The sequence below is a fragment of the Fringilla coelebs genome, assembly GCF_963513975.1.
Source record: "Fringilla coelebs genome assembly, chromosome: 2".
Lineage (NCBI taxonomy): Eukaryota > Metazoa > Chordata > Aves > Passeriformes > Fringillidae > Fringilla > Fringilla coelebs.
The window spans coordinates 60,823,026-60,849,426 of NC_140029.1; the positions used below are offsets into that span (position 1 = coordinate 60,823,026).

The 26,401-nt window shown below is 41.9% G+C and overlaps 1 protein-coding gene across 1 annotated transcript in view; it reads right to left on the bottom strand.

Moving 5' to 3' along the window:
• The window catches only part of EPSTI1 (epithelial stromal interaction 1), a gene marked incomplete at its 5' end in the record, with an annotated part of 49,909 nt that extends 23,926 nt beyond the window's left edge, over positions 1-25,983 (bottom strand). The window contains 6 exons of the mRNA XM_084225564.1: positions 2,513-2,586; positions 8,158-8,241; positions 8,872-8,945; positions 12,798-12,881; positions 14,831-14,889; positions 25,790-25,983. Coding sequence (XP_084081690.1) covers positions 2,513-2,586; positions 8,158-8,241; positions 8,872-8,945; positions 12,798-12,881; positions 14,831-14,889; positions 25,790-25,983 — 569 coding nt within the window. The remainder of the gene's footprint in view (positions 1-2,512; positions 2,587-8,157; positions 8,242-8,871; positions 8,946-12,797; positions 12,882-14,830; positions 14,890-25,789) is intronic.
• Positions 25,984-26,401: the final 418 nt, after the last annotated feature.

Here is a 26,401-nt window from a genome sequence, read left to right on the forward strand (position 1 = left end):
GCAAAGGGCCATGAGCTGCCAACCCATTGCTGACAAAGGGCCTGGGGACTTGTCACTTGGCCAGGGGAATGGACAGAGGGAAAAACGACAGGAACCAACAACCCGAGGCTTCCCTGCGCTTACCTTGCGAGGGGACAAAAGCCCAGGGATTGCTTTGTTTAGGGTGCCTCCTTGGAAGTACCAGCTCAGCCTGCTCTTTTACTATTTAGTTATTGCCCCACAATTAAATTATTTTAAGTATTTTGGTGTCTGAGAGTCTGCAGTGGGAAATCTGGGGTTGAACTGGTAGGGAAACCTGGTTTGAACATGGTGTGGGGTTGTGAGCGTGGGGGATGTGGCTGCAAAGGGCCTCAGAACCAGTTCAGGTGGAGTGACTGACAGAGTGGCTCCTGGATGGTCTGACAGGAAAGTTTTCTTAAGACTGCAGCATGTGAGGGCTTTGCTTTACCAAAATTGCATTCACTGGAGGGCTTTGCTTTACCAAAATTGCATTCATTTTCAGCTCCCTTCCTCCAGGTGAAGGATCCACAGGACCCTCCTGGTGTATGTTCAATACATAGTACACACAAATAATGTTCTAATAGTTAAACTCAAGCAATGGAGCTTGAGACACTGTAGTGATGAGTCCATCCTCGCTTTCAGTGGCATCAGAGATGACACCAGCTGAATGCTCACAAGGCTTTCCTTAATCAGTGGGCAGAATAGCTGCCAGGAAGTGCCCAGGCAGCCAGAGCTCCTGCACCACCTGGGGATTGCCTGGCTGCCCACACAGAACCATTTGTGTCGGAAAAGACCTCTAGGATCATCAGGTCCAGCCATTAACACAGCACTGCCAAGTCCAGCACTCAACCATTTCCCTAAGCAACCAATCCCTAAGTTCAAGTTTTTAAATACCACCAGGGATAGTGACTCAACCATTTCCCTGGGCTGCCTGTTCCAATAATTGGTCACCCTTTTGTGAAGGAATTTTTCACTAGTGGCCACTTCCCGTTTTCCTATATTTCAGAGGGTTTGGGCTTGCTTTTGCAAAACCAAATTTACTTTTAATGGAAAAGAGCACTCAACAGCAGAATTCATTTTACCCTAAGCAAAAAAAAAAGGTACAGCAGGGAAGGGGAAGGAGGGGAAGAGATATGTGTCATTCATAAGTGCATATGCCTTAAGATAAAAAATCAGATTAAATGGGAAGACAAGAACCTTGACAATCCCCTGAGGAAAAGCAAGACCCATAACTGAGGAGCTTGCACTGCAAAGATCTGATGTGTCTGCAGTTGATTTAGGCTCAAAGAGAATCAAAGTGTCCAGTCTGTCAGAAACAGGCAGAGATCTAAAGTTGTGCAGTCTTCAGAATTCCTGAGGAATCAAGGTGTGTGTGTAGGCATCCAGAACAGAATAAACAGCAAGCCAAACAGCAATGTCTAGAGACAAATACTGGCAACATATTAAGGGAAAGAGCTATGCCTAAAGCCAAAAGGGAAGAAACAAAAGGGAAAATACAAGAAAAGCTGGAGTCAGTGACAAAGCACTAAAATGTCTGTACCTCAGAGAACAGTCTGGGCAAATGATGAAGGAACTGGAGCCACTAGCATGGGACAGAAGTGACTTCTTTAAAGGTCACAGAGGAGGAAAAAGCAATCAATCAGGCTAAGAATACAGGTGAGTAATTTCAGAAGCCAAAGATAAAAAAGGTAAAGGTGAGTAAACAGCATGGTGTGTTAATTATGTGATAAAATCAGTTTGGATCAGTTAAAAACAAATAAATGGGGTGGAGTGAATGGGCAAGGCAGGAACTTCACAGCCAGTGGAACTAATTATATCAGGACTTAGGCTGTATCTAAATCTGATATTAAGGAGGTATTCTTGGGAAATAGGTCTTTACAACATATCTCCACATTTAAGTAGGACAATGCTAAATAGAAGAAGTCCTCATTATTTACATGTGAGTTAGACTTCTTTACTAATCAACAAAATAAATGGGTGGAGATGTAATTTGGATTCTGTTTTGATAATTAGTCTTGGATTGAATGATTACATATTGATTCAGTTAGAGAACAAAAGCACAAAGTCATTTTATAATTCACAACTGTAATTTCAAAGTGTATGCTTTAGGAAGGTAAGAGATGTCTACAGGACAAAACTTCTTACAGAATAAGGTGGGGAGGAGGCTTGAATATTTCACAGAATCATAAAATCATTGAGGTTGCTGGATGTCATCTTGTCCTACCCTCTGCTCAAGTGGGGCCACCTTGAGACAGCTCCTCAGAACTTTTGAATATGTTCAAGGATGGAGAATCCACAACCTGCCTGGATAACCTGTGCTCATGTTCAGCCACCCTCAGAGTAAAAAAAGGGTTCAGTAGGAACCTCCTGTGGTCCAGAAGCCAAAGCCCCAAACCAGGGAAAAAATGCAAACAAATAAGATAATAATACATAATAATTAAAACCCAAACAAGCAAAACAAAAGGACAAGTAGATAAGGAATTTTAGGTAATAGGTTTCAAATTTTACTTACTACTTTTGATCTTCAAGAAGCATCTCTCTCCTTTGCATTTCTTCTTGTCTTTTTTTAACTTCAAGTCTCTCTGCCTAGAGCATTAAAACCAGGAAAAAATACTCGAGGTTTCAAAAAACCAAAACCAAACATCAATTATTTCAATTCCAATATATCAATATTTTTGTTTTTAAAAGATCTACTGCAGCTGGGTACAGAAGTTACCCAATCTCAAATTTAAAGGTATTCACTCATGAACATCTCCTAGTCAAGAGACCTGTTTAAATTAGAAGATGCTCCTAGTACCCATCTACCCAAAAGGCCTTGTGAGCCTTCACAGCCAGCACGTCACAGCCCTGCTGGGGGACATCTTGGGGTGCAGCTGATGCAACCTTGGTCCTTGCAAGAAGGCAGAAGACCTAAACCGCTGCACCAAAGCAGATGATAGTCCTGCGGCACTGACAGCGCAGCCGTGTGAACACGTGCAGCTCACAGAGCTGTCCTGCAGGAGCCTTAGGTACTGGCCAGCTGGATACATGCTGAGATGAATGAAAGTTGGAGACATTTGTACTTGACCAGCATTCTTCTGCCTGAGATACCATATCTGGTGCAAGAGCCAACAAAGCCTTGACACGTAAAACTCCTGTGTAAATCTGGGTACCGCACAAATGATTAAGTCCTTTAATATAAAATTGCACATAATTTCCAATGGAAGTATCATCTAAGCTGTCCAAATCCCAAATTCAAGCAGAATAATACAGTAAAATAATGTAAAAACTAGAGAACTTGCTGCAACAGCAGCAACATGCAATTCAAACTAAATTCCAATGAAAAGGAGGCCAGCCAAATTTTTGTTTTGGCTTACAGGATGCAGTTAGGTACAGTGGGAAGAGCAGTTAAAAGGCAGTTCAGTGTATGAAAAGCACAAATTAGAAGTTCCAGCCTGAGATTTCAGCCTGCTGCATTTTGAACTCCCACACTGCCGTTGGTGGGGGGATGCTTCAGTAAGAGCTCCCAAGAAATGATCACAACAACTCTCATGTGAAGCAAAATACAGTCTCGGATGTCACTCTGCTCATTGCCCACCCTCAAAAGGAAAAAAGGTAATTGCTCAGTAACCCAGCAACCAGACATTGCTCTGAACAAAGTGCCCTGGAAATTTCAGACAATACCTTGCAGGGATGGGAAGGGGGGTGTAGGTGAAGATGGCCCCTGTGGCCAGAGGCCAAAATCAGGGAGAGAACAGTGCCTGAGCAGAGGTGCTGTGCAAGGACAGGGAGAACAAGGAAGGGGAAACATCTAAGTGGGTAAGGGGTGTTAAGAACAGGGGGCTGAAATCCCCAGTTCCATAATCTTCTTTCTGTCCTGCAATGAAAAACATTTTGGAAAAATTACAATTCTGCTGGCAGTTACTCATTACTTTGCCTTTGGCAATTTCAGGATGCATATTTTTTAATTGGATAAAGAATGACTGTCTGAAAGAGATTTGCAAAACAAGCGCAAATTCCTCTTTTGCACGCACAGGATTAAGAAAAAAATCCTTTCAGATGCCTGCAGATAGGAAAAGAGCCACTATGTTGTGTGATGATAAAAACTGCTGGAAGGCAAAAGACTTAGAAGCTGTTATTTGGAAAAAGGCAGTGAGAAATAAACAAAAGGAGGAAGGGGAATCTCTGAATAAGATGTTCTGTTCACTCATTTGACATGCAGAGACAGTGATAGAATGTCTGACATACTGATGCAACTGAAAAATTTAACCAAACTATAGTAAGGAACATCACTACACAGTATGGATGATTGTAGAGTGTTCAGGGGATATATTGTTTGCTCCTAACCTAGACACAGATGATGTGTTAGGCAAAAAAAGTCCCACTCATTTGTGCATCTTCACAGTTTACAGGAAAAGAAAGGGGCAGAAAGAAATCTTATGGCTTGTGTTATTGTCAAAGGTGATGCTGACACCCTTGAGACACCAGCCATAGCTCCCAGGCTTTCCCCCAACACTGCCCAATACCACAAGCTGATGCCTTCACCTCTCAGAGAGCATTGCATGTGGGATCCACCCTCATATTGCAAGGCTCCTGAAAGTTCACAAAGAGAAATTGAAAAAGTTCCAAAAAAATCCAAATCTCACAGGACTTGTTGTGGTCTAGCTCCTAGCTAGTGACATCTAGAGAACAGTGATATTAACTTTGATAAATACAAACCTTCACTACCAACCCTGTTTCCCACTAGATGAAAAAATAAAGGAATATCCTACAGCTATTCTATCACCAGAATGGTATCTGAAGAAAACTCCAGCATCTTGAAATTACTCACTCGTGGCTGGTGTGACTATTTTTTACTCTGGAAGTTTACCCTAGGACACCTGCTTAAGGATGCATACAAGTGACAGGCGACAGGACGGGCACATTCTCCAACTAATGATAATCTATCAATGGACATTAGACATTGCCAAAGCACTCCACATTTGGCACCGTGTTCAAAAAGCCAAGAGTGGAACAGCTGTGATATTGAAGGTAAACATGTTGGAAAATGTTAGCAGAAGGTCTGTAAAGTGCCCAGTTCTAACAAGTTCCTGAAAAAAGGCCGCTCATGCTGATTAACACAGTCAAATTAAAGAGCACATGATCCAATAAAGAATAAAATAAAATTACAGCTTATCCTAAATAAGACAGTTTCTGAAGATGGCAGGACTGTTTACTACATAATGTAAGAGAAAAAAAAGTTGCCTTCAATATAATTACACTGAGCCTCATCATTTCAAATTGTTTGAATCTTCTAGTAAACAGTCAAGACCTAAACTATAAAAGGAAATGCTAAAGGCAGGGTAACAGCCACAGAAATTCAGTCACAGGAAACAGAAATATCCATTGCACTGAAGTCATCCAATTTTACATGCAACGCAAATGAGAAAAGTTTAAAAAACAAGAAGCCAAGTATCACCTTCTTGCTTATTTTTGGGGAACTTTGACAGTCCTTTCACCCAATAGACACAAAGGAAATTATGATCTAGTCTGGTTAAACACTGTGATGTGAAGGGCTGCACAAAAAATACCAACTCCAGACATCTACTACTAATAAGCAAATAATAAAAAAACTACCTCTCATGTACTTAAACACTTTCAGTGGGTTAGACAATTAGACACACATCTCAGCAGCTTGGAAAAATACAGAAAAGGGGAATTCCCTGCTCATGTTACCAAGTCTTTTCTGAGTTATTTCACTGAGCACTCATCATTAGCTTCAAATACCCAAACTCAGGCAGCCCTCGGTTACCCCATGAACAAACCCCCAGTCCCAAGCTGCCTGTCTTGAAGTGCACAGGAGACCTGAGTATTTGTTCACACAAGGTGGCCCTGTGGAGCACAGAATGGAGACTCTTTCTCTCTCTGGAAGCTAGAGAGACAAGGTAGGTGCCAAGCTGGTCTTCCAGCAGCTAATAACCCCATGGTTAATTAAAGAATGACAGAGACAGGCAGGTGGACTCGTACAGACAGCAAGGCAAACCTTCGTATTTGGGTACTGCTTTGGCAGACTCGCAGTTCTCGCCTGTTCACAACGACAGTGGGAAAGGGGATGCCGCTTTTCTCAGCAAAGGCAGCATTAAAACACTAACATAAACAGATCCTAAGTTCACAAGCAGCACTGGCTTACAGTACATCATCCTTACAATCAAGAAAGAACTGAGCTGAGTACCAGCACCCGTTCTAGTCAGCACACATTAGTCTGTAGGGCTTCACCATTCATGTCTGTTGGCAAAGAAGCTTTCCAGCTGTGAAAGTTCCAGGGCTCCTGCTGATAAAGCTGGCTAGCTATTATCTCCTCTCAGACTGTCACACAATTTGGTTTTTATTGAATGAATAATAACCTTGAGCAAAAGAAGGCCTGGCCAGCAAGAAAAGACGGCCTGTGAACTTGCAGAAAGACATGCTCTCAGCCAATGCCCTACAGGTGCAGTTGAATACAAATCTATCACTTCAAATAAAAAGCTCCTTTTCTTTAGTAAACAGAGCCCAACACTGGTTGTACAGCACCAGTAGGATCTGTGTCATTCTCAGGTCTTGGGAGCCTTTCATCTGTAGACAGGGTGAGATAGCCAAAATGGCATTTTCCAGTGGGTTTTCAGCATGCTCTTCTTAAACACAAGGTTGAATATTTGTTACCTAATCATCTTCCAAGAAGAAATCCCCATCAGCTCAATCACTATTGTGGAAGACAATCTGAATAAACTAATTCAAACGAAGAGTTCCCTTTCATGCACCTCTGTTTTGTGTGATTGCTATGTTTATTTAGTCAAATTAGTCTGTTTGGCAAGGATGCTTGCTGCAATGTTGCATCCTTCTTCAGCAAAAATGGATACTTACAGTTTTACTATCTACAACATCTATAAAGATTTTATAATCTGTGGGAGTGAAGGTAAGGAAATTAAAGAGCATGAAAACAAACCTGATACATCAATATATTTTCCAGGTGTAACCAGAAATTACAGCAATCTTGTAACATTTTTCTTGTCCAATGCCCATGGGCAAACAACATATATTAAATAATTAATCCACTCTCTTCCACTGCTATCATCACTGTGTCTGGAGCTGTACAGGTGACAGTATTTATTGTCCCTGTAAGCTATTGTGTATAGGCTTATGCCCAAAGTATAATGCTAACCACTGAGAGATCAGGAACAGACTAACCCTCACCTAGAAGCAAATACAGTTATTTTTGTTTATGCATGCCCTTGCACACCAACCAGTATCGATGACTTTTTAATTAACTCTCAACATTCAGTTTCTGCACTGAAAATCATTTTTACTGTTGTGGAGACAAAACTTGCAAACCTGAAATCTCCCTTTCTCTCCTTGTTAATGAGCACATCAGTATCATGCTCCCCCTCCTTTCGTTTTTCATTTAAATTCCACGCTGCGTTCTCAAGCAAGTACTGCTTGGTTGCCACCAAGGAGACACAAATGAACTTTTACAAAGGGTTGTGCAGCACAAAGGAGATGCTTTATGAGAATAACTAGAGAAAGCAAAAAAATTAAAAATAATAAAAGAAAATCTGCAAGCGAGCTATCATTGGTGTCAATATATGAAGAATATTAGAAGGAAGAGTGATCTGACCTATTAGCAAGACACTTGTGTGTGCTGGCCATAGAAGGGCTGGAGGGGCAGCTGAATTTCAGGGTGCTCTCATCACAGTGCAGGTGGACTACCTGACCTTTCCATGATTTGGATATCTTTTCCATTCCGAGAGGATGGATTTTCTAGAATTCTTCCCATGTGCACAGGCAATTATGGATTTCTATAAAGTCTTTGTGCCAACTGCTACAATCCAATCTTAGAGAGGGAGCTCATGCCAAAGTGAACCATATAACCTGCACAAAATTTACTCCTGACCTCCGTGTCCTCCCTTTCTGCTAACTCTGCCAGAGAGATGCAACTGAAAGGCTGGAATTTCTGTCGAGCCAAAGGAACACTCAAGCCCCCTAAAACCCTGGGCAGGCATCCTTCAGTCAGCTACAAAGAAAAGGAAGACTACATTTCCTAATTTCTAGATACCATCCAGGGCTACCACTTAATTTAATTAGCCAGCTTCATGTAGTTCAGCAAAATCAAGCATCAAGACATGAACTGTTATATGGCCTCAAGTCTGCAGTAACCAGATTTACCTTTTCTCTCTGAATTGCTTTCTTTTTCAGGATTTCAGCTTCTTCAGCTGCCTTTTTTGCTTTTACATACTCTTCTCTCTTGTGCTGTGTGACATAAACATAGGAAGTTATTTTACATATTTATGTATACAAGGAACATATAAGGTAACTTGACTGCTATAGTGCGCATCTTTCAAATCTAAAATGTGTTAGGGGAAAGTTTCTGGATTTTTTTTTCACTTAAAATAAGACACTGAATAATGCAGGCTGTGCAACAGCTACTGCAATATTGGCTTTAAGAAGATTGAAAAATCTAGGACTGATAAATGGGCATGCATACAAGGACTCACACAGCTGATTGATAACTTGCAAGTATTTATACCTCTTGTAACAGGAACATTTCCACATAAGCATGGGACAGGGTGGTACATTGATCAATTAGTCCAAGCACAAGCAGCATGCTGGAAAATACAGCAAGGTATTTAAGTGGCTTTACAACTGTTCTGGTTGTTATTTGAGATATCATCTGTGATAGAGATTGCTACATATTTATGGAAAGATTTCTCATTTCCTTTGGTGCAGAACATTAGTTTCTGATTTTCTGCTGCTTCCTTCAGGTTTCATGACTTTCTCCTGTCAAGCAGCTGTGAGTTCATTTTATAGTCATACAAAACACTACAGGAAAAGCTTTCTTTTGAGTTCTAAAAATAAACAAACACATTTATTCTTACTGACCTTTTTCTGGTATTTAGATTGCATGAGAATCATTTGTTGGTTTTGTCGTACTTGAGCCTCTGATTCGTTTCCACCTTAAAAAAAACCCCAAAAATATAAATGGCACTTTGTATGAGCATTTTAACTGCAAATGCCAGTCATTTCAGAACATAGCAGTATAACAGATTGGATGTATGCATACACAGGAAATTTTTCATAATTACAGTCGCTGTCTGACTTTAAAGAGAACAGAGAGGATCTTTTTGATCATTCTTTTCATCCATCAAAAGCACTTGCCTATTATTTACAGAGCACCCACTGTATCATCCACTCTACCAACAAATATGTCCCTACAATATATGATCAGTTTACTGAGGAACTATTCCATTTTCAGAAAATCAGTCATGCTTTGCCGGTGAGTTTTCATTTTCACATCCAGCTATCCCCACCTTTGCTCAGTTTGTCACACACATCCAGTCAGAAATTCTACTCCTAAAAAGTTTATCTTTTATCAAATTTAGGATTTTGGACTCTGCCAGCTCCAATGGAATGCTATCATTTTAATATTTTCTAAGTAATGTCTTGGGGCTCAAGGAAGAATCCCCTTTCTGAAATGGAAGTAAAAGCACTTCCCACAGACCTCACATTCATATCCAGGTAGTAGAAATTGTCCTTTTCCAAAGCCATGGATTCCCTTTTGTGAACATCTAAAGCTCTGGCCATAATGTTCAGCCTTCAGTAAAAAGAAACAAAACCCCCACAAACAAAAAAACCAACCACACAAAGAAAGTGATACTAGGTCTCAAGGGATTGGGGGAGTGACTTTGATTCTATTACTCTGCTTTATTTTCCAAAGTATTTTCTTGCTTTAGGAAAGGAAATAATTTATTCCCTTCAGTTGTTGCAAAAAATAATGACAGCCCTCACTCCATTCTGAGGATGGGGGCTGTATTTCCCCAGTTTATTGTTTTCATGAGAAATTCCCCTCTATGTGCCTCTGAATTCTACAGAAGAGCTGGGCCAATCTGTGCTGCCTTAGGTGCCAGGTGATATCCTGGGCTGTATCAAAAGCAGCACGGACAGCCAGTTGAGGGAATGTGATTCTGCCCCTCTGCTCTGGTGAGACCCCACCTGCAGTGCTGCATCCAGCTCTGGGGTCCCCAGTATACGAAGGACATGGACCTGCTGGATTGAGTCCATGGGAAGGCCTCAAAAATGATCAGAGGGCTGGAGCACCTCTCCTGCGAAGAAAGACTGAGAGAGCCAGGATTGTTCCCCCAGGAGAGGAGAAGGCTCCAGGGAGACCTAGCAGCCTTTCAGTACCTGAAGGGGCCTAGAGGACAGCTGGAGAGGGAATTTTTGCAGGAGCATATAGTGGTAGGAGGACAAGGAGGAATGGCTTTAAACTGAAAGAGGAGAGATTTTGATTGAATATAATAAAGACACGTTTCACTGTGAGGTGCTGAGGCACTGGCACAGATTGCCCAGAGAAGCTGGGGATGCCCCATCTCTGGAAGTGTTCAAGGCCAGGCTGAATTGTGCCTTGAGCAACCTGGTCTACTGGAAGGTGTCCCTGCCCACAGCAGGGCAGTTAAAACTAAAAGATATTTAAGTTGCCTTCAGACCCCAACCATTCTATGAATTGTAAGACCTTTCAGAAATGTAAGAAATACTTGGAGGAATCACTCTTGTCTAAAGGTAGCTCTCTCCATTTCCTAATGGAAGGCAACCAATCTTTAGGAGCTTTTGTGGCATTCGGTGAATGGAAGATCAATACCCTAAGCGTGGCAACATTTCTGTGGACACAAATAAATCCCTAAGATAAGTTCTCCAGAGAGAATGGCCATACAGTATACAAGCAATAAGCTTAGAGTAGCAATAAGCATATAGCTGGCATTGTAGAGTGTCCTTTCCCCAGCTCTAGAAAATAAAAATTCTGCTAAACAGATTTTGAAACCTCTTAGATGCCTAATCTTTCTCTTTTTTTAGCTTTTTAATAGCAAAATTTCTTTTGTGCACTGTAGTTTTTGGCCCTTACTGATGGACATAGTCTTGGAACAAACATTTTCCTGATCATTATCAGAAATTGCCTATATCCTTTCAGCCAGGTTTAATTCATTCAAGTTGCTGCCTTGGCTGTAATGTGCTTCACTGAATGCTTCACTGAAGTCAGAGGGTGTTGGGATCATATATAATAATACCAGAAAGAGACTGTTGCATTTATCAGGCATGATTTGTTGCTCTACCTGTTGCTTATGGAGGAGAGTAAAACTTGCATCCTTCATTGCTCTCATCTCTCCATGATGCCTGAAAGTTTGCCAGTCAAATATTACAGAGTTGAAATCCAAAATAGTTATTTCCCTGTGGAAACCACAAGTGTTAAAAAACTTTAAGAAACTACAACTTTATTTAGCGATTTTATTTAGTAATTTGGACTAGATGTGTAGTGCCTTAAAATCACTCTGAGAAAATAACACATGATACTTTTTTCTCCTAATGAGTACCTACAGGGGTGAAATTAGAGATGCCATTTCAGCTCCAAATTTGTTTCTGTGGGAATGATATGTTCTAATAATCTTTGCACCTCAGTTCTTTTCAGAAGCACTGAACACACTACCTGTGTCTCAGCCTCCAGGAGTCTAAGTGGCAGTAGAGAGTGACTAATGACATCATATTTTCTTACTTTGTATTTTTTTTTCCTCTTAAGTTTCTTCTTTGCCCAGAAGGATTTTAAATGCAGTGGGGCCAGAGGTTAAGACTCCTGACACTCAGTCCCTGCAGCTTTAAGGACACCCTCAGTCACACAGCCAGCCCGCACACACCAAATATGCCAAATTTCTTTTTCCAGATTTCACTTTCTTCAGCAAAAAGCTCTATGGTCTTCTTGTGACATAAGTATGTGTTCTTGAACTACCCCCAGGCAAGAAGCAGATGTTACATGTGAACTCACAAAGACTGTGTCTGGCCACACAAGTGCACATGATTTGAATACGGGGCATTGCCACCACTGCAAACAACTGGGACTCAGCTGCAGGGCAGAGCATGTGGGACCAGGATCACCTTGAACTAAAAATCAGCTCTGGGTTGGAGGCAGTTCAAATTCCCCTTTCTCCCACCTGCTGTCTATTATACACTGTATACCGCCACAAACTTATCTTGTGTAGCCTGGCAGAGAAAGAACTTAATTTGCAGGTCAGAGCAGACCACATCCTGCACTGCGCACCCCAAATTCTCCTACAAGAGCCAAGGTAAGGAAGGGCAGCTCTTCTTTTCTAAAACTTTTTTAAATTAAGTCTGAAATATCACTAAATTCAGTACTCTACAGTGGTTACAATTCAAGATATTTCCTACACTTTCCCTCACCCATCTAGAAAACATCTTGCTTATCTTAGCAAACACATCAGTTATGTTCAGGGTGTCTTAAGTTCTTGCAGCTTTTTACCCTGTTTTTCACTTACTTGTCTGTTATCTTTAAAAAATTGGTAATACAGGGCTTCACACACATTTAGCCTGCAAATGCTGAAGCTTTTGCCTTTTCAAGAGCCAGGAAAGCACACACAGACACTGAGGAGTTATCTTGTGGGTAACTGGAGGGTCTCCAACATGCTGTCCATCTGCACACTAATGACAAGTGTGTGCCCCCTCAGAGACATCAACCACAGACAGTGTAAACAGCAGGAGGGTTAATCCACCTGTTTTCCCCAAATGTTAGTACAGATTTTCTACCCTGCCCTTGACAGATTTCTTGGGTGACAATCTGTGCTGTTTTGTTTCAGAAACATCTTCCTTGCCATGATCATCAAGAAGCACAGAGAACATACAATAGACTCATACCAGCCCTTATTGAAACTGAATCTTTCTAATACATAGCGAGAAAAAGTTAAAAATGTCTCATGTCTTGGAAAATTGAATTTTGCAATTCTCAACTGCTGATTTACAGGCCTTACCCAGTCTCTGTGGCACCAATGTGATTGGCCCTGGCCTGTGTTCTTTCTTCCATCGCTCCAGGTCATCGAGCTCTTTCTTAGCAACTGGGCAGGTATAAAAAGAAATAAATATATGGAAGTTAGAGGAATACTAACAAGCAGCCATTACTGCTAAATGCATGTAATCCTGAAGACCATCCAGGTTCCAGCTTGGTTCTAAAGAGATGCAGACACCCCCACAGGAGGCTATGCAATCACTGCAATAATTAGCTAATAGGGCAAACATTTTCCCTAACTTGAGACTGTAATGGTGAACAACCCTAGGACTCAACCCCAAAAGTAAAGCCAAAACCAGCTAGGAGACTGCTAATAGACTGCTTTTTAACCCCTGGGAACCGATAGGTGAGTGCCACAGTATTTACTCCTGCAGGTAAAGCAGAAGTTGTTACAATGAAGATGTTATTACTGCATAGAGGGAAATCCTTGTGGTGTAATGCTCCCCAGCAGGGAAATGAAAAGTAATTTTCCCTCCCAACCACATGCTCCCTAAATAAAAACAGGAGGAATGCATGAATCAGCTTCAAATTAAGACGCTTCAACATAGGCACCCACATGTGAGATGGGCAGCAAGCTCCCAGCGTAGTCAGTGCAAGTCAACACAGCCGGGGCGCAGCCATATGCTCCAGGATGGCTGGCTTAATTTCTCTCTTTGTTGACTGACAGAGGGAAAAACACAATAATTCCTTTGAACAGCAAGGCCAACAAAGCCTATGGAAAGAGGAGCTGTGTTTTACACTAGCACTTCAGTTGTTCTAGGAGCTTATTTCACCCTTACTAACTGTGCATCCTAATGGCTGGCTATGGCTATTGGAGGCTAACAGCAGAGGATAAAGCCAGTATTTGGGTAAATCTCTAAAGAGACCCAAAAGACAGAGGACAGCTTTTTATTTCACCTTTAAAAAAAGCATTTAGGTAGAGACTGCATCCAGTGAGGTCCTATTTCTACCAGCATCCAAGACAGAAATACTTGACATGCTTCAGACCTTTAACACTGGCACCACAAAGTGAAAACAGATTTTTATTAGAGCAGAAGCACCTTTGCTGTTAACATCATAGTCAGGTCTAAGATGATATGCTGCTATTTTTCCTTCAAAAAGATTACAGTTTGGTTCATGATAAGTCCATTTTCTTTCTGGCAGCCAAAGGAAACCCAACCCATACCAGCCTGCTGGTAAAGCATTTCAGCCAAATTCACAATGTTTGAGAAAAAGGATTTGATTGCACTGTTTCCTCGAGGACTCAAGACATGACTCACACTCCTTCAGCTTTCAGGTCTTGCATAAATCAATGCCCAGGTGCGTAGGACTGCTGTGTTCAGTCAGTCACCTCTGTATACAGAATTTATTTCACATCTGACTGGCTGTAACTTTGCCAATAAAAGATTTCAACATATGCCTGATCTTTCTGGTAGAGATTCAGGGTGCTCCTGCTTAGCTACTTTCACCAGCAAGACTCAAAGCTAAGCAAAAGTGAACATAGATCCACAAATACCTTCCACTAAAAATTACTTTTACCAGCTTCAGTAGAAGAACCACCTACACTCACATGCATGTTCAAGAACCAACAGTGTCTGCAGCTGCTTTTGTTTCCACATGGGAATATTTCCAAAGTATTTCTTATTTATTTTTTTTTCTTCCTCCTCCTAACCTTGAGACTGTTCAAGGTTCCCTAATATGAATTCAATCCTGTAAAAGTTAGATAGAGCTAATTCCAGCATAGTCTTGCAGAAGCCATCTTGAAAACTCCTGCACTGAAATTACCAAAACCCATCCAAACAAGATTTATTCTGCATGAAGTGAAGCCAGATAATGAGTCACTCTTAAGAAAAGCTACATGATCATGGAGAATGCTCATAGCATTGGCATTACTGTCATATCTGTACATATAAAAGCATTGTAAAATAAGGATAAAAATTGCAAGAGCAATAAAATGCTAAAATCCCAAAGTTATTCAAGTAGAAATAGTGTATTATAATATTAGACAACTCAACTTACTTTGCTGCAACTGTTTTCTTCTGGTTTCATTTGGAGTTACCAAGACATATGGGCCAACACTAGAATGAAAGAATACACTCTTATTTTTCCTGTTCACACAAAGTCAGAACTAGAAAGTGTTCCTTCATCACCAAAGTCAGTTTTCTGCTGTTGTAGCAAACAACTTCATAGGAAAACTAGTATTTATTCTGATTCAGCTCTTTAGGAATTTTTGGTAAATACTCTAGGAGTACTTGCTATGTTTGTAATTGGCAGCAGATACCAAGCATAATATTATCAGGAATTCTTAGCATAGCCTTTGCTGTTCTTATTCAAGTCTTACTCTAGACTGCTGACCTCAAATCTCATGCATTTCAAATCAAATTACTTCCTTGAATCACAATGTTCCATGTGGAAGACCCCTGTCTACTGGGAAGAGCAGTGGTGTTGGCAGTCCCACCCGTTACCTTGTGGGCAGGCACCAAGTGCCTTGTGGACTTAAGCAGTCTGCCCAAAAGCTGTCCAAGGAGTGTGCAAAGTCACACTCTTTGTGATGGACCCAGATGACTTACTCTCAGCCTGAGCCTCAGTTTCCTTGTCAGCCTTTCATTTTCAGCACCAGGGATTCCTCGAGCATATTCATCTTGCTGTCACGCCTAAGGTGCGACTCACTGAATCAGGACAAGGGGCCTGTTTTGCCAGACTTAATTCAAAATGCAGTTGCTGTCTCAAGGAGCTATCAATCTAATGTGACAGCAAAGAGGCAAGCCAGGGTTCAGAGTGTATTAAGAGACTCGAGGTGATCAAAAGAGTGATGAAAACTTGTCAGTTCCACTTGGAGAAGACAAAGGGTTTTATCTCCATGGTGTATTATGTGAGTAGGAGTTTACACGGCTCCCACTTATCAGAGGCTGTGCTATGGGGGTGCAGCTTTACCAGAAATGCACTTAGCAGCATTTGGCCCCACACATCAGAGTCCTGGCAGGGTTTTATATGCACGTGTGGGCACAAATATTTCATCTGGCTTCATTGCAGGGAAAGCACAAGGAGAAGAACAGCTAGCAAAGAATAATTAGAGGTGAAGGCTGAGCCTCTTCAGAAAGGGCCACAGGGAGTGGCTAGAGGACAAACTAGTAAGCAGAGAGAGAAGTTGGCAGCTGAAAAGTAATAAAACAATAAGGCCCAAGACTAAGGCTTAAAAGGAGAATGAAAATCATGCAAAGAGATCAAAGTGCCCAAAGCTGCCTGCTGCTGTATCACAGTAATTCAGGATTTGGTAAGAGAGTATTTATATCCAATTACCTCTTTCTCTTTGAAGACTTATTCCAGGAGGATGTGGATTAATTTATGAGATTAAACTAGTAAAGATAGAGCCGTGAGCTCTAATGGTGCCATTTAACATGATCTTTTCCCTTTCTGCTGGCCTACTCTGGTGCCCCCGAGATGGTGAGACCGTTCTGCACGTCCCCACCGAATCCCAGAGACCCCGAGGCTGGAATGCAGAGTGCAGCAACGCCCCAGTGGCATTCACCACACAACTGCAAACATTGCTTAAAAGAAGCTTTGACAACACATCTTGCTTATGGCATAACACTCCCAATCAATGATGTTGTTTCAGATTTTTCTCTATTTGATTGAGTGGCAGCATTTCCAATTTATCCCAAAGTGCTTTAAACAAGCTGCTACACAATGTATCTGCTTCAAGACTTTTTTACAGCTTTTGTTTTTGTTTCAGATATTAACATCATATTTCTCTCAAGATCATACACAAAAATTATTAAGTACCTTTTTAACTCCCCTCCCTTCCCTTTGGCAGTGATAAAAGTGGCTGAAATTGTGGGCTGCAATGTTACATATCCTCCTCTCCCAAAAATTGATCGGTGCATCTAAGATATCACACTGCTTCACAGCACTAGAGGGCAGAAGAGTTTTTATACCATGTTCTTTGATGACTTCAAACAGCACTTGTCTGGTTGATTTGTTTTAAGTTATAATCAATTTTTTTCAAAAAGACCTTGGCTTGTCTGAACATGTATGAGAAATCACGGTATCAAATCTAGCCCTTTTGCCATGAATCATTTTTTTAATCTGCTTCTGCTTTCTGACTGGAAGGCTCACACCCCAGGAAGCCAGGTGGGGCCAGCTCTTCTGGTACCTGACCCTGGCCGCATCTTCAGCACCTCAGAAGGACTGCACGTGAAATACAGCAAAGATCAATCAGTTTACCAAAGAGGTACACGTGACAGTACATTTACCATCTCTTTTCCAGAGGGCAGATTAAGAGTTGTTGTGTTCAAAACAGTGTTTATTTTAAAGCAAAATTAATTTCCATTTCATTGAAATAAAAGCAAAGAAAGTGAGGATGCCGAGTCTTCAGTGGGGGAGGGAAGGAAAGAACAGGACACCAACTTTTCTTTGACTTTTATCTAATGCTTTGTTTTACTTAGTATTATTAAAAATAATAAGAAAAAATAAAAAGGCAGGAGGATCATTATTGAGTCTATCTAACTTTATAGTATTCCCCTTGGTCTCTGGAAAGATATGCCAGAGTGTGGGTTTGGGTAATGGGATCAGGAATGGCCTTAAGCTGAAGGAGGGTAGGTTTAGGTCAGATACTAGGAAGAAATTCTTTACTGGCAGGGTGGTGAGGCACTGGCACAAGTTCCCCAGAGATGCTGTGGATTGCCTGTCCTTGAGGTGCTTAAGACAGGCTGGATGGGGCTCTGAATAGCCTGATCTAGTGGAAGGATTCCTGCCCATGGCAGGGGGGTTGGAACTAGATGACCTTTAAGGTCTCTTAAAGAATCATTCCATGATTCTCTGATCAGGGAGAAGGAGGAGTAAGTACATGGTAAATTTCTTGTGTGAGGGGTGAAAGTCAGGGTCCAAACTAGTTCCTTGACTTTTAACCCTACAGGAGTGGAAGCCAAATGAGCTGTTGCCTGAGAAACTCCACCTGCCCTACCAGTCCTAAAATCTGCAGCTAATATTCCTTATTTTCTTGAGATTTTCTTTTTGAAGGAGAGAAAGTTAATGCAAAAACCCACTACCAGCTTCCACCTTGTGTTTTTATCCAGTTTGCAGGATATTTTATGTCATTTCTTTGTTCAGGCAAAACCTCTGATCCAGTTAAGCCTATAAAGCCTGCTACAGACTGTCAATTTAATATTCCTGTCAGTTTCTAGGTTGCCACAGTAGCCATAAGTCTGGAGCAAATTATCCTACTTACCTGGGGAGCAATTAAGGAAATGTGAAGATTTTCAGCTATCAGTGGTGTGCAGAATTCTGTGCTTTATACCAATATATGAAGTGCTTCAAAATCCACAGACAGAAAAGATTATAAAGAACTTAACTTTAGAGTTTCCCTAATAATGATTCTAATTGTTATAAGACTTAAGCCTATCTTTGAGGTAGGGCTGTGTTATAAATACAAATACAGAAGTCACTGGAAGGGGGAGAAAGAACATCTTACTCCAGTTATAGCTCTTCAAAACAGAAAAATCATCTTCTGCCTTTATGGATCATATTAATCTTGATGAGTGCTTTTTGTTTTATTTTCTCTGCAGAAAATGGGAATGCATTGACTCATTACACAGACTGAACAGATATTAATGAGCATAAGAAAGTTATAACCCAATAAGAGAATGTATCTATATTGAAATAAAATAAAAGGGACCTCCTATGATTTTTCAAGCAGATACACATAGTATACCACAGTGGTGGGATTATAAATGCCTATGTAACAATATATCATTGTGGTTTAACCCCAGTCAGTAAGTAGGCACCACATGGCTGCTCGCTCATTCAGCCCCCCATGGGAGGGGATGGAGAATTAGAAGGGTTAAAGTGAGAAAATTCATGGGTTGAGATAAAGACAGTTTAACAGGTAAAGCAAAAGCTGCACACACAAGCAAAGCAGGAATGGATTCACCACTTCCCATGGTCAGGCAGGTGTTCACCATCCCCAGGAAAGCAGGGCTCCACCACATGTAATGGTGACTTGGGAAGGCAAACACCGTCAGTTTGTACATCTCTCCTTCTCCTCCTCCTCCTTCCCCCAGCTATGCTGAGCATGATGCCATATGTTATGGGATACACCTCTGCCAGCTGGGGTCAGCTGTCCCACAGCTCTCACAACTCCCTGTGCACCCCCAGCCCTCTCCCTGGTAGGGTGGGAGGCAGAAAAGGCCCTGACTCAGTGTCAGCCCTGCTCACCTGTAACAAAAACATCTCTGTGATATCAACACGCTTTCGGCCACAAACCCAAACCATAGCCCCACAGCAGCTACTGTGAAGAAAATAAGCCCTATTCCAGCCAAAACCAGCACATACAGAGAGAGATAGAAAACATTTCAGTCAGGAGAAACATGCAATAATGTCATAGATAATCTGCAACGATAGTTTACACTTTGAGTGATCAGTAACATTAGGAGCATCATGTCTGAAAACTTAAATTTTGAATCATATGTGTAAGTCTACTCTCCTAACTAGCTCAAGGACACCTCTTCAGTGCTTTAAAGGCATTGATGATAGCAATTTTTGTTCTACTTTCTTGCAGGTTCATATAACATAGTTCATTTCTAAAATTGAAAAAACCCATGAGGACTGCTGCTCACTGGTAATAGCTTTTGCAGAGCTGGGCTCTTCAGTTTTTCCTCAGGTCCACTCCAGCCATATACCACAGGAGAAATATTCAAATGAAGTGTGAAATAGCTTAAAGAGTTACAAAAGGAATGGGTGCTACAAACTATTTCCAGTTCCACTGTGTTTTATACCGTGGGTGCACTGGTACATGAATGTCACAGAGCTGAAAGCCAAATATCTTGCTCAGCTGGGTGAGTACTCTGCATAACAGAGAGAAACTCAGGAGAATGGAGTAGGAGAGCAACAAAATGACTAAAGCTTGGAAGGAGGCATGGGCAGATTCAGTCAGAGGAGGGACCCAGGGTGAGATACTGCATTAGATAGTATGTTAAGACTGACTTTAAAAGATGTCAAACTGCCCAAGCCAACTCTTGAATTTCCTTCAAAGATACACTAAGCTGAACTTTGCATTCATTTATCAGGAATTGTTTTAAGAGCTGTCAAGTCCACACCACCACAAAGTATTGTTTTCACCAAAGCTCCCATGCCTGATGGAGCAGCCACATGCTGCTGAGCAGCACAGAAGCTGCCAAATTAAAGGGCTACAAGATGCCAAATCCCAGCAAGCAGATAACTGTCCTGTAGGTATCCCTATTTCGCAATGCACACACAGCCAGATGCTAATGATAATTGACAGCCACAATTCTAGACCTCAGCTGAGCAATATGCTCTGTGTCCCAGCAGTGCCATAAGCAGATCTCTAGGAGAGTGTACAAACCTTACATGCAGGCCTGGGGCTCTGGCTTTCCATCTTTATCAGTGGCATCATCTTACCAGTTTGCAGCTCAGGGACAAAAGTGATTTACTGGGGCTTAGCATTACACACTGTCTGATTTATCCTCACTGCACATGTGCCTTTAACACAAGAGGCAGAAAATGAATTACATTAGCAGGAAATGTTTATCACCAAAAGCCTGCCTCCACAGATTTTGCCCTGTGTTTGCCACAGGCCAAGAATGCACTTAATTAACACCGTTCTAAAGATGTCTGGAAGATTATTAAACCAGGGTAACTTACTTCTCTATCTGGTCCCCTTCATTAAGAACAAACAATATTTTTTGGCCTTGTGAGGATTAAAGCAAAGAGTTAAATCCTGAAGAAGTGAACTTGCAAAGGGGAAGAGTGAGAAGGGAGAGGGCAGCAGAGAGCAGCCAAGGAGAAAGTAAGAGTCAGAAATCTGCAGGAAAGAGACAGACCTGAGGTTTGGCTTTTACCCACATGCTTGTAGAGGAATTCCTGCAGTTAAAATTTGGTCAAAAGACTAAAACTGAAATTTGGAACTGAATTTCCAACAGTTTTGATGAGGTTCAGACTCAGCAGCTTGTTGTGGTCTTAGCACACCAGAAAGAAGGGCAGATGCTTCAGCCGTACTCTGTTTTGGACAAATTCAACCAACTTCTGAAGATCCAAGGAAATTGCCACCCTGACAGATCAAACCAGGGAGCCAAGGGGTAGCTGTCAGCCCCAACGTGGCTCACAGCACAGCTTTCTCTCCTCTGAAAACACTACCACGCCATTAGTCAGCCTGTGCTTGTGGGCAGATAACACCAAAGGGGCAGAGCTCACTGTGGCAGGGCTGTAGATCAGCACCAGACCCGGCAAAGTCTAGAAAGTCAGACATGGCCATGCTCATGCCGTCCCCACGTGCCAGAGCAGCTCAGTTCCCTCAGCGCAGCACAGCATCAGGGATGCAGGGAGAGGGATGTAGGCATGTAGGGAGCATGCCAGAGCCAGCTGGAGCACCTGGTAATCACGAGCCCTGAGGAGCATGGACATCATACGTGGGCAGGCCAGGCGCTGGGCTTGGCAGCACCGAGTGCAGAGCCGAGCTCTGCCCTGCAGAGCCGTGCATGTGTCGCATGTCAGGCTTGCCAGCGTGCCTGAGGAGCTCAGCAGGTCAGATGCTGTACCACATGAACACTGAGATTTGAGCTAGTGGCATGTTCATCTCTGCTTCCCTGCCTCTTTTCTTTTCAACCATGTATTTCCTCCTCTGCTCTCTCTGCATCAGAGAATTTGTGCTTTCATTGCCCCTGCCCAAACGCAGCATCCTCCTCCCACACATTCCTTGTTCATGACCTCACCACAGCTCCTCATCAAGCTATGCACCAAGAGAACATGTCAAGGCTTGTGCAAAACAAGCTCTTCCAAAAAACCCTTCTAATACAGAATTTGGAAGGACTTCCTTCCCTCCCCCAAGCATCATATGACACAGTAACCCCCCCCCCCCATCCAGACTGAAAGTATATTGTTATTGTTATTGTTATTGTCTTGTATAGACCCTGCCACCAATCCTGTGGCTGGAGAAAAGGCTGGCTACGGTGAAGCCGGGCATCTCTGAAGCGCTCCACTGGGCTGTAAACATCAGTACATCAGCCTGAAAGACAGAGAGCTGGGAGACTTCTGGGCAGCAAGTGGAGAGCTAAAGTCTGAACAGATTTTCCATAATTCAAATTACCTGTCTTGCACTCCCACCAGTGGTTGGGCAGTGGGCAAAAGAAGTATTTTGCTAAAATCCACCTACAGTTTTGTAGAGTGTCCTAGGTTACAACATAAAGATGTATTGCATTCCCATCCTCAAGAGCTGCTGAAACCAGGAGGGACATTGCTTTTCCTTATCTCCTGTAAATGGGCCCATCAATGCCTTTCCAGGTGACTCAGAGACAACTCCCTCCAGGAGCCATTTCTGTTTAATGGACCCACCACATGACTCACAGAATTATATCAGCCCTTTGTGAGATACTCTGCCTGGGGGGAGGAGCTAAGCATCCCCACCTGGATATAATCTGGGATTTGGGACAGAACAAGCAGTCCTCCCACTGGATTCCCAGAGGAATGGCTGCCTTTTCCACTGGATCTTTAGAGGAAGACTATACCGTTCTACAGGATCACTGCTCCAACAGAACTACACCTGCCACTCCAGGAGGACTGCAGCCACCAATCCAGCTGGCCTGCTACCAACAGCCTGACCAACAGGGTGTCAGGTTGTATTCTGACTCTGTCAGTGATTTTTCTTTTGTATTATTGCATGTATTTTGGTTTGGTTTTTTTTTTTCTTTTCCTAATAAATTGTATTTTTGACTTGCAGTCTCTTACTGATTTTGCTTTCAAACCAGAACACAAGCTAAGTTTGCTTTTTATTTTAAAAAAACTTTATTTCATGAAAGAAAAAAAAAAATCAGAACTGCTAAGTATAGTCTGTCAGCAAGATGAGGGGTCTAATAAAACCATAGATATTTTGGTTTGGTTTTTGTTTGTTTTTTTAATTCCAGATTAAGATTGGAAAAGGAAGGAAAGAAAGCTCTGATAGATTTGGCTCCTGCAAAGAATACAATTTCTTGAGTCAAGCATTCCAGCTCTCCTTTCAGACAAAATGATGACGGACTGTTACCAGCTGTGCAGCAATGTATCTTCAGGCTTTATTATTTTGAATTTCAGTTTTTAATGGATTTTACCAGAACCAATATTATTCTTGGCAGCTTTAAAGGCGCTAAAGGCAGACTGCTGAATGGGGGCAGCAGTTTCTTTTTCAGGCACTAGCTATAGTTCACCCTCTAATTTCCCTACTTTCCTCCACCTTTCTTCTGTACAGACTTTTGTTTCTGAATAGGTATGAACAGGGGCAATTTGGGAATTTGCTTTCTACAAGTTAATTTCATGGCACTTAGCAGACAAAGTGAAGCCACTTAAATGCAAGCTTATTATTATAAGCAGTTTCAAGCTCTTGTCATCCTGGTGACTTTTTTTCTCCATGGCCTGAAACCACATTCTATGTATAACTGGATGGGGATGTGCAACGTGTGGCTTCAATTTTGCATTTGAACAAGTACTTTTCTTAATTAGGACCATTTTATTGTCACTTCTCGCCCTTGACATATCATATAAGGACTTTCCCAAAGCAAAACTATCTAAACTCTAATACCAGCTGCTTACCTTGTATTTTTAATAGTCCAGTTTGAATATCCAGTACTGAACAGGGCTGCAACATGCTACATCCCACACATATTTCATATGTCCAATCTAAACAAAAGGTCACCTGATCTGACCCTAAGATGTTCCTGAGATGTTTTTCCACTCTCAGTTTTTCTCACAGCCTGAGACAGAGAGTTTGCATTGAAACAATTCACACAGAGCCCTCAAAAGAGACTCCATCTCCTGCTTTGCTGGCAGCAAAACCATACCCCTGTCTGTTTCCAAAAAATAGCAAGCAGAAGCTGGAATAGAGACACTACTTGGCACAGAGGCATCCTGTTTGGGCCCCGCATGTTCCCTCTGCTATGCATATTCCAGAAACCCTTTAGTAATGCTAGTCTGTGCTTTTTTTTCTCCTACTGTCACCCTGTAACTGCAGCTCTCCAACTGCTCTTGTTATCCCAGAACCTGAACCAGAGGGTGTCCCAGTATTTTAGTTTTAAAGGTCATATTAAAAGGGGTTGGTGGCTAAAAAGCTGAGTCAGCTTTATCACTGCTAAAATGATATTTTAATCTGAAATATTTCTTGAAATGTAGCTTGAGAAAATGAACAAAGTAATAATTAATGAAACTCTTTTTTTTTTTTTTTTTTTTTAAGAATAAAGATCCCCACTGTTCTGTTTCAGTATTTCAGATGCTACCTTCTCCTTTAATCTGTGTTAGTTAAGGAAATTGCAATTTAAGTGTCTTTATCCCATTCAAACTGCCAGGTAGCATCCCCCTTCTACAGGGAAGGATGAAAACCCCACCGTCATTCACTTCATTTTTTATTAGAGTATTAGTTTCCCACTCATATTACATGGTTTCTATTCCAACCTGCCTTTCCCTCATCCCTCTTCTTATTAACTGAATACTAATGCAGACTTTAATTTGTAGATCTGAGATTTAGGAACTAATTCTTTGTTAGTACTTTATGAAGACACCGAGAGAATATTTTCACACAGCAGAAAATAGCGCTCAGTCTTTGCAGTGGATGCACAACAGCTTTATGTCTGCAAGAATCATGTGAGATGAAAGAGGGAACAGGGATTTCTGTGATTATTTGTGCTCTGGCCTTAAATTCTGCAGGGAGCTCTGGCAAACCAATTGATTAATTATTCACCTAACCTTTACCAGGGGGTTTGTATGCCAGACAAACTGGGTAAACACGGTCATGCCAATGGGAAAACTCTCACTAGCCCTGCTTGTCCCCTCCTCCCCCTGAAAAAAAACCCCAAACAGCAACAAAATGCACAAACCACAGCAACATAAACAAACTGGGGCCGTCCTTGCTCTACTGTGGATACGTGGCACTGTGAGAGCAGGCAAGACAGAGAATTTTTTATATTTGGAAGTGGCAGAAAAAATACGGACAGCAACTGAGGAATTGTTGTTTGCTCTCCTGAAAGTCAATAATTAAAGTGCTGATGGATTTTAAAGGGACTCAGCTCTTAATAGTCCCTGTATCATTACTACCCCATAGGGAAGCATTTGTGGGTTTCAATGGAAAGCTGCCGATCTCTGCTCACCATCAGCTGCCTGCCACCTCCTCTAGAGGTGGCTCCACCTTCTTTGCCCAGAAAGAAGGGAAAGGAAACTGAAACAGTTTGCAGTTTTGCCAGCTGCCCTTTGAAAGACGGAACAAAAAGAAGCAAGCTAAGCAAAATCAGCACAAAACAATGACAATAATCTTCGCATTATATGCACTAAGAACTCAGAAAAAGCACAAATGGTGAAAAGGAATAAACACTTAGCTATGGTCATCTAAGTATATTTATGTTAAACACACGTGCATAAAACAGAGTATTCTGTATTATATCTGCAAGACAGAGCCTATACAAGTTATCTCAGGATTGTCACTGGAAAGCAAGAGAGGGACTAAGCATAGATTCCAGTAGAGCACCAAATGCTGAAGCTTTGGTTTTAGTTTTGTGAGCATGAAGTTCCTGGAAGCTGTTCTGCATCCTTGACTGCATTCAGAGCAGTGTTGGAATGCAGCCTATATCCATCTCTTAAGCCAAAGTAAGTATTTTTAGACTTTCCAGGATGAAATATTAGGAGACACAGAAAACAGGGAGCTAGACCCAGAACTGAAATTTCACTTTGAAGAAAGATGGCAGACACCAGGTATGCCAGTATCCCAGGTACAGAACTGGCCGCTGCCATGGCACAGGGTGTAAGCCATGCTGTCAAGAAGCCTGCCAGAACAACTCGGCTCCCATGTAGGAAGCTCCAAGGATATAACAGCATGCTGCTTGTGTGCTCAGCCACATTCAGGCTCTCTGTAAAGTATTTTCACCCTTAAAGGTATATACCTTTAAAGTAAGTTGGAGAACAGGCTCCTAGTGCAGGTAAATCATCTTAGTCAGGCTCCTTGTTACTTACTACTGCTTTTGCTGTTTTTGATGCCCTGATGCTTGGCCTCTTTGCTTCTCTTCAGATGCTGTCAGCTTCTGGGTGTTTTCACCCTTCTCAGTCTCATTGCTGCCATGAGGGTTACCCTGAGAGGAAGATGGAGTATTGAAAGCAGTGGCTGTTCTGTATCTGCTGCCTTCCTTCCATCCTCCAACCCCAGACATGGTTTTGCAAGTACCTTGCCTTGACAGAAACCAGTACTGCTGCTACAGCTTGGGGAGCACTCAAAACTTTGGAGTTGCCAGAAATCAGTTTCAATTCCTGGTAAACTCCTCCTCTTCCTGAACTTTGGGCTGGCAGGCATGCCAATACATGTTCTAGTTTCTGAGGCATCCGCCAGCTGAAGCTCAAGTTTCATCGTCTCAATCACAGCACCCATGCAGACAGAGGTCACAGGGTGACAGCAAAGCTGATCTGCACTAATAAACCAGGTGGCAACAGTTTGTGCAGAAGTATGGGGAGGTCTGACGTTTTTCTGATATATTTCTGACTTTTTTTTAACCCAGCGCTTCCTTATAACAGAGGGAATAACTCTTGGGTGTGTTGTTACCTACCCCTGAAGGTGAAAGTAATGCAGGTTCT